This window comes from Melozone crissalis, unplaced genomic scaffold, assembly GCF_028551555.1.
Source record: "Melozone crissalis strain CALT ecotype California unplaced genomic scaffold, PUWL_Pcris_2 ptg000033l_1, whole genome shotgun sequence".
Taxonomy (NCBI): Eukaryota; Metazoa; Chordata; class Aves; order Passeriformes; family Passerellidae; genus Melozone; species Melozone crissalis.
The window spans coordinates 16,014,041-16,027,885 of NW_026535811.1; the positions used below are offsets into that span (position 1 = coordinate 16,014,041).

General features: G+C 45.3%; 1 protein-coding gene across 1 annotated transcript; it reads left to right on the top strand.

Moving 5' to 3' along the window:
- Window positions 1–1,022: 1,022 nt before the first annotated feature.
- Window positions 1,023–12,123, top strand: FGFR1OP2 (FGFR1 oncogene partner 2). The gene is made up of 6 exons (XM_054282062.1): window positions 1,023–1,126; window positions 3,959–4,095; window positions 5,198–5,315; window positions 6,203–6,345; window positions 9,316–9,429; window positions 9,770–12,123. The coding sequence occupies exons 1-6, from the start codon at window positions 1,123–1,125 to the stop codon at window positions 9,905–9,907; spliced, it is 654 nt and encodes a 217-aa protein (XP_054138037.1). The 5' UTR covers window positions 1,023–1,122; the 3' UTR covers window positions 9,908–12,123.
- The last annotated feature ends 1,722 nt before the right edge of the window (window positions 12,124–13,845 follow it).

The following is a 13,845-nucleotide window of genomic DNA, read 5'->3' on the forward strand; positions in this document are numbered from 1 at the left end:
GGCGCGGACGCCCCGCCCGTCCCTGCGCTGACCGCACGGCTCGGGGGAGGAGCTCGCGATCTCGCGAGAGCACGGGGACGCCCTGTGGGCGGGCCCCGCCGAAGCCGCCGTGTTCTCGCGAGATCTGCGGGCGCGGCGGGCACACCGAGGGGCGGCCACTCCGTGAGCTGTTCCAGTTTCTGTGGGAATTCTGTCTTCCAGCGTGCAGGGAGCCGGAGCGTGCCGACAAAAGGCTCCCCGATCACCGAAACTTCATACTTTTTATACATTTTAAGAAACAGAAGCATCAGCGATCACAGGCAGAAAGTTACGTAATTTTTTTGTTAATTAGTACTCAACCCCGTTTGCTGGGTGTGTCTGTGGCTTCTCACGCTCATCAGTGCGCAGCCGAAGTTCTCCCCATTTGAGTCTGGGCTCTGTTTTTAGGAGGGGGTCGGTGGTTGCGATCGCCGGCATTAACTTTCCCCGTTATTGCTGACTTTACCCTTGATGGCTCTCAGCCACACAGCCCAGTCATTTTGGGACTGTTTCCCTTTTTTTCTTATGGGACAAGATGGGACAAGAATACGAATATAGAATCACACAACGCCCTGGCCTGCGAGGGATCCTACTAGTCCGTGCGGATCCATCCCCCCTGCCATGGACAGGGACACTTCCCACTATCCCAGCTTGCTCAGAGCCCCGTCCAACCTGGCCTTGGACATTGTCAGGGATGGGGCAGTCCCAGCTTCTCTGGGCACCCTGAGGCCTCAGCACCTTCACAGGGAAAAATTTCTTCCCAATATCCAACCTAAATCTATTCATAGTGCAATTGCTTAATCCTGCGTGTGCCGCTAGAACTGCTGATGTACAAATGACCACAGATCCCGAGGTTTGGCTCGGCATCCTCCTCACACCTGCAGGACCCGGCATCTCTAGGAGGGTGGGGGCGTTCTCTCGCGAGATTTGGAGCCGGCGGCCGCGGAGGGGCGTGTTCTCGCGAGAGCGGTGCGCGGCCGGTACCGCCCCCGCCGCATGGCGCCCCCTGGCGGGGACGGGCCGCGCCGGCCTCCCCTCGCGCCGCCATTTGACGTCGGTCGGGGCCGGTGCGGGCGCACCCCCGGCGCGGCCGGAGCCCCGGGCATGAGTGAGTTCGGTGGAGGGGTTCGGGGACACGGCGGGGGGTTGCCGCTGCGGCCGCCGCCGGGCGATCGGGAGCGCGGGCAGCCTTGCGTTGGGACTCCCCACGGCCGGGGGCGTGAAGGAGCAGGACGCCCCTTGCCCCCGCCTCAGAGCCGCGGGCCGGGCCGGGCCGGGACCCCTCACGTGTCTCGACTCGCGCCGGGGTCACGACAGGCGCCGGTGTCGCCCCTCAGCGTGGCGGTGGCGCCGCGTTTTGGGGGCGGGAGGCGACGCTCCCCGCGGTGACACCCCCGCGACGCCGCTGTCACACCGGAGGGGACACCCCGGCATCTGTCACGGCGGGGGTGCGGCGGTGACACCCCCGGGATGCTCCTGTCGCGCCGGGACCTTTGCCCCAGCCTAAATTCCTTGGAATTCCTTGGAAATTGCAGTCTGGCTCAGCGCTGCCAAACTGGTCTCCGTGGTAACACAACCCACAAGCTGTGGGAAAAGGTGGCTTCCAGTAAGGATGAAAAAAGAAAAAAAAGAGGCAGAAAGTTAGGAGAAGGCGGTGGTCGCACAGAGATCTTTATTGTTTGGTGTTGTTTTTTGGTGTTTAATTTGGTGATGAAAGGCATTAGCAAATAGCAGGAAGTGACCGTGTGCAGTAGGAGTGTTGCTGGGGTGACTTGGGGCTCTGCTACCTGTTGACACGGCTGCAGTAACGAGAGTCTGTGCAGCTGGGCATCTCTGTAGGGCAGGGCTCAGCAATCATTAACTTCAGCTCCCATAGTCATGCTCATAAAAAGTAATACACGATAAGGATTTGCTTAAATCAGTTATATTAATGATTAATTGGAGGTTTTTCCACCTCCTAAATGTCCAGGCTAACTCACAGATTTAGCTCAGTTTCAGCATCAGGCAAAGGTTTTGTTTTTCACAGGCGGCCAGAGAGCATTTTAAGATTCAAGGATTAGGACCAGTGTCCTGGATACTAAAATGTATCCTAGCCATGGTTTGGAGCCACTGTGAATCACCATGATACAAACAGTGATTCTGCTTTTTGAGGTACAAATGCTGCCTGAAAACTGGAGCTGGGCCCTGGCCTGACAGGGGACAGTGACTGCAGAATTTTTGGGGCTGTATTCTACACATCTTTCCCGGCACATTCCCTGTGAAAAGAAACATCAGTGCCTTTGCCACAAACAAACTTCCTTTCCTCTGACATGGTTGGGCTGGGGCAAAAACAAGAAAGTGCATCTATTAAACAGATGCTGTTTAAAAATTTATGTGGATGCAGACAAATTGTCAGAGGTGTTAAGTGCATTGTAGTCTGAATGCCAAATGCATTCCCAGCTCATGCAGAGGCCTCAGAGGCTTTGTTTATACTGGTCAGAGAATTCCTGGAGAGTGAGCTGAATTAAAGGCTGCTCTTCAGCAGCAGCATGGATCTCACTGAATCAATTTCTGCAGCAGTTCAGCCAGTTAGTGGGGAAGGTCATCTTTTGTCTGGGACGTTTCTGTAGGAGATCTGACTGGAGGGAGGAGCAAGAAAAGCAGATCTCTAAAAACAGTGCAGTGTGCTTGCTTTCCTTGTCGTGTTTGAAAGAGCTCCAAGTGCTAAGTCAGGGTGAATAAATCAAGCACCTGTGATAGCCCAGCACTGCTGGGGGCCTGACTGTCTCAGATACATCCTATGGAAAGTGAAATGCCAGTGTTATCTGATGAACAGCAAACCTGCACATGCCAGAGTGCTGATGCTTTTGATAGCACATGAATCCCAGAGCACACAGGTAAAATGTCTTGTGTTTGAAATATCCTTCCTTCTGCTGCTTGCCCGGGATAGGAGCAAAAGGTCAGCTGAGGCAAATTTGAGGATTTCTTTCAGTTTAGCTTAAGATCCTGGGTTATGATTTGTAAAGGTGCCTGAGAAAGTTAGAAAATCAACCTGAAGCGATTTTTCTTTTCATGTAGCTGAGGAAAGACTCAATAATCTTTAATGCTTACAAAAATCTTTACTTTTGCAAATAGCCTGGCTAAGAAATGGATTTAATAGATTCTTTCAGTACCTTAGAACATTTCCTAAACCAGATATTAAGCCTGATATCAACAAGGCCCATAAATCCTATAAGCCTCTATCGCTGCTGTTTGATTGCTGAAGACTGCTCAAGGAGTTTAAATAGATTTCCTTTTCAGTAGACTAAGTCCAAGGTTCCTTAAAGGAAAATAAAAACATAGGCTGAAAAGCTTGGTCTTGAAACTCAACCTACCAGGCATGAATATGGAAAAATGCAGTGTAAAGGCCAGTAGTGTTTGCAATAGACACAAGTATTTTGCAAGTTTGCCAGTTCTGGCAATCTGCAATTCCTGTGAACAAGTGCTGCAGGTGGAAGGGCAATGTTTTAAGGGTGCAGTTGCTTCTTTTCATTAGCTGAGTTGCTGTCTCTCTCCATGCTTTGAAAATGTCACAGTTCCATTCCAGCAGCAATGCTTGTGTTCAGTTATAGACACGAACAAAACTCGAGCCTTTTGTCTTCTGAACCTTCCCCTGAGCAATTTTCTCTACTCCATCAGTTTGAGCTGTGCCTTCCCTGCTGATTTAAGTCATCAGAATCTGTAATCCTTCAGCATTCTCTTTTGTGCTGGATTTACACCTCAGTTACCCTGAAGTATATCTGTTAGGAGGGCAAATTACAAAAAAGTAGCGCTAAAATGAATGAGTTGATGTAACATTCTTTCGCTTTCCGTATCACTCTGCCCGAAGCAGGGCTCTGCCCAGCTTTGCCGTGCTGCCCTGCCTCTGGCGGCTGTGCTGAGTAGAGGTGCAGGGTGCCAGCGCTGCCTTTGTCCCGTTCAGAAATGAGCTGCACCATCGAGAAGGCGCTGGCGGACGCGAAGGCGCTGGTGGAGCGGCTGAGGGAGCACGACAGCGCGGCCGAGGCGCTCATCGAACAGACCACGGCGCTCAACAAGCGGGTGGAGGCCATGAAACAGGTCTGCTCTCCAGCCCCGCCTGTCCTGGCACTGCAGCATTCCAGCTCTGGGGGTTCTGTGCAGCACGGAGTGAGCGCGTGCTGGGGTCAGCCTCTAGTGTAGACTGGGTGTTTTAGTAGGGGTGTGGCTGTCATCTAAAAATAGCTTGTTTGTGTAGTTTGAGACTGTGAAAACATTTTCACAGTTACTCCAGTTTAAAAATGAGAACAAGCATTTATTTGAAGAATGCTGGTAGAAATCGGCTTGGTATCTTACAAACCACTCTGTGGTGTCTCTTGGTTTGCTTTCCAATGCAATACTACACAATTTTATTAATTTCAGCATGCCCATTTAATCATACAGAGACTCTTGACATGTTTTCTTCTGTTCAGAATACTTTATCTTTGCACTGTCTCCTTTTGTTTCCAAAATAGCCTTTTGGGCTTCTTTGTGCTCACTTCTGTTCTGATGTTGAGCTGCTCAAGGCATGCTGTTAAATTGAGTGTGAATTTCACAAGACAACTCTTGGGAAAACGTAAAGGTGTCCTGTGACTTTCCATATGGGAGTCCATCCTGTCACTTTAGTGAACCCAAGATATGTTAATGGGCCTATAAAATTATAACACCCTGCGTGCAATTCAGCCCTGTAAAACTAGGCATGCTGAGGCTTCATGGCTTCAGATCAAGAGTATCACATGTCCCCATGTGTTGGGAGTCAGGATCCATTGACTCGGGCCTGAGTGACTTGTACCCACACAGCCTTGTGGCTTAAGGTTTTGGGAAGCCACAGTAAATGTCAGGAGGTTAATACCTCATGGTTTGTCTTTACCACATCTCTGAGTTTTAAATTGCCTGATGGTGAACTTGGCCTGCATTAACTGAAGGTTAAATAGCATCCACAACACACATCTAAGGTGATGCTTTTGTGTCTCTAAAGGACAGGATGTCTGCAACACCTTCTGGTGTGTGTGTGTTTGATATTATTATTTAAAAGCAAGCATTGTCTTCCTGGTTACAGACTGTGAGTGACAGTAGAACTGGTGCTTTGTGACCTGCTGAGTAATACCTGCCTTTGGTTAATCAAATATGCTGTCCCTTGTTGGTTTGTTTTTGTGATAACCAGTACCAGGAGGAAATCCAAGAGCTCAATGAAGTAGCAAGACATCGCCCTCGGTCTACTCTGGTGATGGGTATCCAGCAGGAAAACAGACAGATTAGGGAATTGCAACAGGAAAACAAAGGTAAAATATGAATATTCTACCCTTTTCAAGCTGCAGCCTGAATCACTGGAAACAGAGTTTTACCACTGATCTCTTTTCAAAACAGAGCTGTAGAAGAAATATTTTCTTCTAATTTCAATTTGTCAGTTTAACTGATCAAAATTCAATTCAAGAGTCCTAAAGTCTCAACCTCTGGGACTTTTGAAGAGAGATTTGGGAAAAATTACGTTTTTTGGTCTTTACCTAATGTCCAGCACAAGTGAGGAGATAAATAGAACTTCATTCTGCAATATAGGGATCTTTTTGGAAAAGTGTTTAATGACTGCTGAAAATAATAGGAACAGTCAGGACAAGTCACAGTGTAAGTAGAGAAGTATAATTCCTTCTGGAATTCTGTACACTAGGAATGCACTGTTCCTCCAAGAAAGTCTTAGATTCTAACAGTTCTGCCCAGCAAAGGATTCAGTGATCTCAATTCAGATGAGTCTTGCCTTATTTCGGGCATTATTTATCCTTTGACTCAGTAGATTTTGAACAGAAGCATTTTTCAACTCTGGTTTTACCAAGCTGCAGATTAAGACAGATCTGTGAACTCCTTCCTGCCTTTTGAACAGTGTGGCTTGTAGTGGCTGAGGTGAAGCTGCTCAGCCACACTCCAGCTGGCTTTTGTCAGCCACAGGGACTGAACACGAAGTCACACCAACAAAAGACTCTTTGTTACTGACCAGGATTTTGCCCAGGCTGATCAGCATCAAAGGCATTTGCAGAGCATGTGTAGATTTCATGGTGCAGGGAGCGGGGACACTCAGCTTTGGGCTCATTTCAGTTTTCTCAGGCTGAAATCCTTGTGCATTTTGATTTGGTTCTCTGTGTTAAACTCTTACCTGCATTTTGAATTCTGTTGGCAGAGCTGCGCACGTCTCTCGAAGAGCACCAGTCAGCTCTGGAACTCATCATGAGCAAGTACAGAGAACAGATGTTTAGGTTGCTTATGGCGAGCAAAAAGGATGATCCAAGCATAATAATGAAGTTAAAAGAGCAACATTCCAAGGTAATGACTTCATTGAGGGCTTTTGCTTTGTTTTTTAGTTAACCTTAGTTTGTAGTGAATCAATTCAAAGCTCACTTCATGTCAGTTTTTATGCTATTGTACTATTAATGAGCCCTAATTTTTATAATCCACCCTGTGCAACACAATCAGGAAACTATCAGTTGAGTGAGTCAACCTTCTCATTTATTAGAACTTTAAACAGGTAGCATTTCATTACTGCATTTGCTTAATTTTCTTTTGTTTCACTTCAGTCTTTAAGGCAACTGCCCTGTTACACTGCCAGAGGTTAGTAATAGTCAGACTTTTAGACTAGCTTTAATTTATGCCTGTGACACCAACAAATCATTAGTAAACCTCTGCTTAGAGAGAGTAGGAGGAGCCAGCTTTTTAAATTCAATATTTAATTTTTTCCCCCTAAATATTGTAAATAAATTTTAAAAAATTAAAAGTCTTTTTGACTGTTGATTAACTGGATGAAGCAGGAAACACAAGTATATGTTCAGTTATTTAATAGTCAAAAAGACTTTTAAATTTTGGGGGAATCCATTAATCTGGGCCACTAACAGATCTAAACAGGAGCTTTTTAGCAAAATATTACATTTCATTGAAAATGTAACAATCATTAGAGCAATGCAGCTGTGTGGACAAACATGTTCTAAGTGTTTAATAATCTTTCTCCTCAGCTAATTTAAGTTTGCAAAGCAAACTTAGGGTCTGCTTACTGGGAAAACAGAATTTAAGAATTTGATTCTTTCTTGCCTGCTTACAGCATCCTATGTGTGTAATTATTGACATTGGTATGAAAAAATATTATTGGATTAGAACTTTATCTTTAACATAAACTCTTGAAAAATGACAGATAAAAATAATTTTCAACAGAAATTACCTCAGAATATGGTGTAGCACCTGCTCCAGCTTCAAGAGAGCCAACACAAGAGGGGTAAAATGAAATCCATCCTGAAATGGACTGTGATAGTTCATTTAGGAGCACTTCAATAGAAAGACAGGAAAAAGAAACAAAAAAAGAAAAAATAACATCTCACAATGTAATTGGAACAGGAGATTTGGGCTTCAATATTTTCATTAAACCTCTTCCTTCATGAATGCCTGATGAAAAAGATTTATCACCCTTATCCTGACACGTAGGATTTCTGGAATTTCATTATTCATTCTCTAGCTCAAGCTTCACATTCAGAAAATTGAACAATGTTGAAACACTTTTTAAATACCTCTCTCTTGTTAAGCAAAAAATACATTATACCCAAGGAGTTAAGCTCCCTGTTCCCAGTAATGCTATTTTCCTGAGTGCCAGCTGTTATTTTAGTGCCTGTTCACAGATTATTACAAGAGCATTGATTGCTGCAGATGAAGAAGCACCTCCTTTAAATAGAACAACAGTGTCTGTTGGTGTTGTATGCAAGAGAAAAGTGTGTGTTGGTAGCAGTGACCCTGATCTAAGTGTGCTGTTTGAATTTGCTGAAACAAGGCCCTGAAATGGGTGCAGCCCCTTTTTGGTTTTATCTCTTTAGAGAGAAAAATACCCCATGTGTATGAAAGAGAGAGATACACAGAGGCTTTCACTGTCACTGCACTCTTCTTTTTGTTTTCCACATGTGCCTTCCAGAGCAGAGCCTTCCAGTTTGGTGTTGGTGTTGGGGTCTGACCTAACATCAGTGACCTTGGAACAGCCCCGAAGTTGTATTGATCAGTTGTATTGAGCTGTGAAAGCAGGAAGCAGGGAGAGCAGCAGAGTATCTGAAACCCACAGCTCCTACCAGTCCTTCTCCAGGGTGCATCCTTGCCTGACCACAGCTTCCTGTCAAGCTAAATTTGGGAGTTCTTAAAAAAATACACTTCATGTCATCACCTGTACTAGAAACTGAGAAGAAAATGAAGATTTACAGCAAGTTCTTCCCCGCCCCCTCAGATTGAGAGTGGGCATTTAACAACTGCTAAATTATAGCTTGGGCAACTGGAATGGCAGAGGGGAAAGGGCTGATGTTTATTTCAGTAAAGGGTATTTGTTTTGGTCAGATGATTCATTATGATTCCAGCTGAGGCAGTTCTTTGTGGTAGTTTAAAGGCAAGCTGATCATCTGCCAGCTGTATAGATCTCCCATCAAATTCGTCATTTAAAGGTGGGATTTAGCTTTAGTCTCTGCTGTCCTTCATTTCAGCCCTCCTGACCTGCTTTTCTTGATACTAGCCAGTAAATATTGTGGATTTTGTCCAAAGGCCAGGTCAGGCACAACTAGACTGGCATCACAGCAGAGTTGGAATAAAAGACAAGTTGAAAAAGGAAAGCTGTTGGAAATACCTTTAAACTGTTTGGCTTAACTGAGCAGTGAATGCCAGAGGGGCACAGGCTTCTCACATAGCATTGCAGGGAAAGGAAGCAGTGACCCTTATCCTGAACCTCTGAAGTCCACAGCCCAAATAAGCTGCAATTGGAGGTGGAGTCAAGCAAAAGTATCTAAAATAGAGAGTAGAGAACAGGTTTGAGTTTTGCAGTATATGACATAGCAAGGATGACCACTGCACCTGCTCTTTTTTAGAGCCTGTCCATGGAGTGGTACTGGAGATCCAGTTTCAAACACCTGGAAAGAACGTGGCTTTCCCTGCTGTTCTCACAGGAGTGGAGCTGTTTTGCATATCCAAAATAACACACATCAGTTCCTGCTGCACAGGAGGGCCTGGTCAGGGCAAGCACAGCACCATCTTGCAGCTGTTTTGGGGCCAGGGTTCACAGCCAGTTAAGCTTCTATCAGATTCCACTGTGAGGCAAACCAGGTTTTTTTAAATAAACAGGACCACTGTGGCTGCCCACACTGTAAAGTTAGAGAGAATTGGTTTTCCAAAATTGAGGTCTGTGATAAAAAATGTCAGAACAGCTAAACGACATTTAATGCTTTGCTTTTTTAATAATGCAGAAAATGCATCACTAAGATATTACTGAATATTGTATCTCAGGAGCTGCGAGTGCACGTGGACCAAATTACAGAGATGGCGGCGGTGATGAGAAAAGCCATCGAGGTGGATGAAAGGCACGGCTGCAAGGAGCAGGAGCGCATCAGCCAGCTCGAGGTGAGGAGAAAGCTGCAGAGGCTCAGACATTAAAGGGAGTAAAGATCCTTCCAGCTGTTTGATGGAGTTACTGTCCCAGCCACTCACTGCTGTTGTGTTACCCTTGCCTTGCTGGAGCAGGGGAAGCACCACTACAGCTTAATCTCTAGGAGGGGGTGCTTAAAGCCCATCCAAGAGAGCAGGAGGGTCAGAAACCTCATGAGCTCCCTTGGAGAAGATGACACAGCACTGATTTCAAGTCAGTGTTTTACTCCTTATGCATTAGTTTGGAGTAGAGGGGAGGCTTCACCTGATTTCTTTCTGGAGTCCTACTAATGCATTTTTCACTCTCTGGTTTTAGCAAGAAAACAAAGGCTTGAGAGAAATTCTTCAAATCACTAGAGAATCGTTTCTGAACCTCAAGAAAGACGATGCATCAGAGAGCACGTCCCTGTCAGGATTAGTTACAAGCAGTGATCTGAGCCTGAGGAAAAGCTAAGGACTCTGGGAATCAGCAAGCTTCAGTTGCACACTTAAACCAATGGAGCATCAGGGGGCACTGGTCAAGCACTTGTTACTGAATAGGGCACCAGCAAGAGGATACACCCAGCTCCAGCTCAGTGGCTTTTACACTGTGTGACATAAATTCAGCTGGTGTTCTGCAATACCCTCAGTGACAGATTGATTGCCATAGATCTAACCTCAGTAGGAAATGGATTAATGCACTTGCTGAATTGCAAATTTTTTTATATGAACTTGTTTTACAGATAAAAGGTGAGATTTCAAGTAATTTATATAAGTTATTGCTCATACAAAGTTCAGTGCAACTCTTAGATAATAAAGGTAAGATTTCAAGTCTAATCTCTGCCTTAGAAAGTAGTAACTTATGAATTTACTCTGTGCATGATCCATTTAGCATTTTTTCCTTTTGTTTTGGTTTTAATAACTTCTCATTTTGCAACAAACCTCTTTGATGGGAGGGGCACACAGGCAGCATAAAATTTAAGGATTTCTGTCATTTAGCCTTGAGGTATCGCTTTAAAATACAAGGCCAGTTTTTAAACATAAGGAATGCTGTCAATCAATAGCTTGGAGTTTTTAAATCAAACAAGATTCTTTCAAATACGTGCACTGAATTGTATTGTGAGAACATGGAAAGAGCTGTTCCCGCTTCGTTGTTCTCAGGAACACAGGAGCAATACAATTCTGCCTCAGCTTTTACCTTTCAGAGGGGAAATCCAGCTCAGCTCTCTGTCAGTAAGAAACCACACAAGTCCCGTGTCTTTCTTCTCCAGTTGCCTGCCCAAACTTCCTGAGTGAAGAATGGTAACTGGAAAGCACAAAAGCAGTGGCAGCAGAAATGGGGGTGGAGGAAGGAGGAAGCAGCTTCATGGCAGAGCTGGCAGCCTGCAATTAGTAGTCTTAATTTTCCTTTCTCCAGTACTAACTAGTCATCAAGAAGGTTTTAAAGTGAGTTAAGCAGAGTGAAAGCTGTCAGCTACATAAAACTGTGGAGCTACAGCTGCCACCCCCAGTTTCACATTCTGGCTGTTTAATAACCCACCAAGCAGCGTGAGCTGAGCTATCCTGAAATCAACCACCACTTAGTCAAGTTTGATTTTCAGTCACAGCAACACAGAAGGAACTAAGCATCCAACACTTCCAAGCATGCCAGCTTCAATGCAGCTTCCTGTGCCCCAGCACAGCTTCCCTGAGCTCCAGTTAAATGTTCCACAGGCCTAAGGGGGAGCTTCCAGTGGCACTGAACTGACTTAGGAGCAGCTCAGTACCTTTGTTCTGTTCTCTCTGTTGCTGCTCCTTCCCGTGGTGCTTTTAAGAGGAAATAAGTGAGAAAGGAGCATTAGCAGGCAGTAAATACTGCTTTTCAGTGAATTAATACACGTGCTGACAGGACAGGTAAATCAGGCCTCCACATTCTCACAGGCTGCTTTAGAAATGGAAAAGCTGCTGCTTCTCTGCAGAGCACCTTGGCTTCTTGCTAGGCTGAGGAACACATTGAGGACATTCACATGCATGGAAAAAAGTTATGGCCATTTCCACACTTGTGAAACAGCCATGGGGAAATTCTGAGGGAACATTTTAGCTCAAGCACAAAATATTCTTGTCTGCTTTTATATTATCTGTAAAGCTTCGCTGGTGCTTCTCTAATCTAGATTTTGCATTTCTGCCATGGCTTGCTGGCTTACCAGAAGCTACATCTTTTTTCACTGGAGTGTTCTGTTGTTGCAAACTTACAAGGAGTTTTGGGTTCAGTTGTTGAAGTTCTTGGTTCTAGAAGCATCTTTTCAACCATGCACTGGTGTCAAGAGGCATTTCTATCCATTTGATGCTGAATTCAGCTTCGTGGCTGACTTCTAGTTTGGTTTCCAAATACAGAAGAGGGTTGTTGGTCTGTGGCAGTACTTTGAGGTTGCTCTATTAGGAAATAATGCTTGAGTAGTGCTTATTTTTGTAAATTAAAAAGAAAAAGTGACTTAATTTATCTACTCTTAGTCTTCACATTTGATACGTCTCCCCTTTCAGTCCCCTGCCCTGATCACTGTAGGATTTTAAAGAGCCTTCACAGTGTGTGGAGTGACTATTTTTCATTGCATACCTGTTATTTTTGTAATGCAGATGGCTTGAAAAGGATTTATGGCTAGAATTGTGTACTGTACAGTAAACTTATTTTATCAATAAAGTTGACTGAAAACATGGATGTCTCCATAAATAAAGTAGGGTCCTGGCTCAGAGATGAGCCTTGGTGGCAACACAAGATAAGAAAGTAACCAAAACTGTTCTATGTGGCAGCTGTTCAGCTGAGGGAGACTGAAACTAAACTTGTCTGGTTTGTGCAACTAAAAGCTTGGAACAGCTTTGACTTTCTAACAAGCACATGGGATTAGAAGATTGTTAAAATACAGAACTAATGACACTGCAGAATTATGTGTACTGGGATCCCTGTGCAAATGCCCAAAGGCTTCGGGAGTTTCCTTAAGCTCCTTTTCTGGTTAAAAGAGGAAATGTCAAGTGTTGTGTTGGAATGTAAAACTTGAACTTGTTTTTTTTGAGAGCCTGGAGCCTGAGTGTCCAGGGCATGACCGGCGTCACTTTGGCCAGGAGAGCCCCGTGGTGCTGCTCACAGCATGAGGGCAGAGGGAAGGTGAGACCTTAAACTCCTCCTGTGCTACCTCCTGTCAGGGGCAGGGACACCTTCCACTGCCCCAGGCTGCTCCTAGCCCTGTCCAACCTGGCCTTGAACACTGCCTGGGATGGGGCAGCCACAGCTGCTCTGGACAAATATTTTGTAATTTTTTATCAGTTCTGCTGTGACAAATCTGCTGCACACACCTGTTATCCAGCCAAGCTGATAAGAGAGCACAAGTCAGCTAAATGAAGGCTGTAGTAGATGCTGTGTGCAAAACTATTATCAAGTGATTCCTTTGCTTCTGGCCCATGTAGCATATATGGGACTGAACTGGAACTGTACGGGAGGAGAGACTGAGTTCCTGCTGCCTGCAACCTTCCTGTCCCCAGACATTGGCAGCCAGTTTGGCCCTTGTATCAGGGAATATCCTTATTTCCCACGTCCAGAAAACACTCACCTACCTTAACTGACTGCTCAGCAAGGAGGGAAACACTTTGTCACTGCAGTCTTGGAAGAAGCACGTGCTGACAGCACTCCTCAGGCACCAGCAGAGAACAGGCACAGGGAAAACCCACCAACTCCAGCTGCAGTCTCTTTCCATTTCCCAAGGTGAAGATTTACTTTTTTGGAGAATGGCAGACAATGACTTCTCTGCAGTGTGCTCAGCACCAGAAACCCCCCAATCCATACACCTGAGGTGGCTCTTCCAGCAGTGAGCAGCAGTAGAGTTGGTTTTGAGAAGTCAGTTCTGGGAAGCTCAACACAGCACACCAATGGATGCAGGGTGATCAGCACCTTCCCTTTTCCAATACTACATTCAGGAACACTGCAAACACATTTTTAAATGACTCATCATCTGCAACTCATTGCATTCCTGGCTAAACAAACAGCAGCTGCCTCCTACAATTCTCCACCTGTGCTTCTTTGCTTCCTGCATATGGCTTTCCCCCTCACCCTCAACATTCAGGGTAAAAAAGAAAGTCAAATCCAGCTAATTTTGAGCATATTAGGTATCGGAGGCTTTTTCTGATGAGGCAGCCTTGTGAAGATCCAGTTCTGAAGCAGGCAGGGAAGTTTTACACAGCCCTTTTCTCCTGCCACTCCCTCTCACCCCCAAAATGAGCTTGTTTATTGCTCTGGTTTGAAGCTGACTTATCCCAGTGTTGAAGGAAGCACAAAGCCCTTCATGCTCAGCAGGAGTCAGCTGGCTGCCTGGAGCTGGGGGCTGGAGCAGACAGGCTCTGAGAGCAATAAAATAAATAGAATAAACAACAAGCATCTGTTGAACA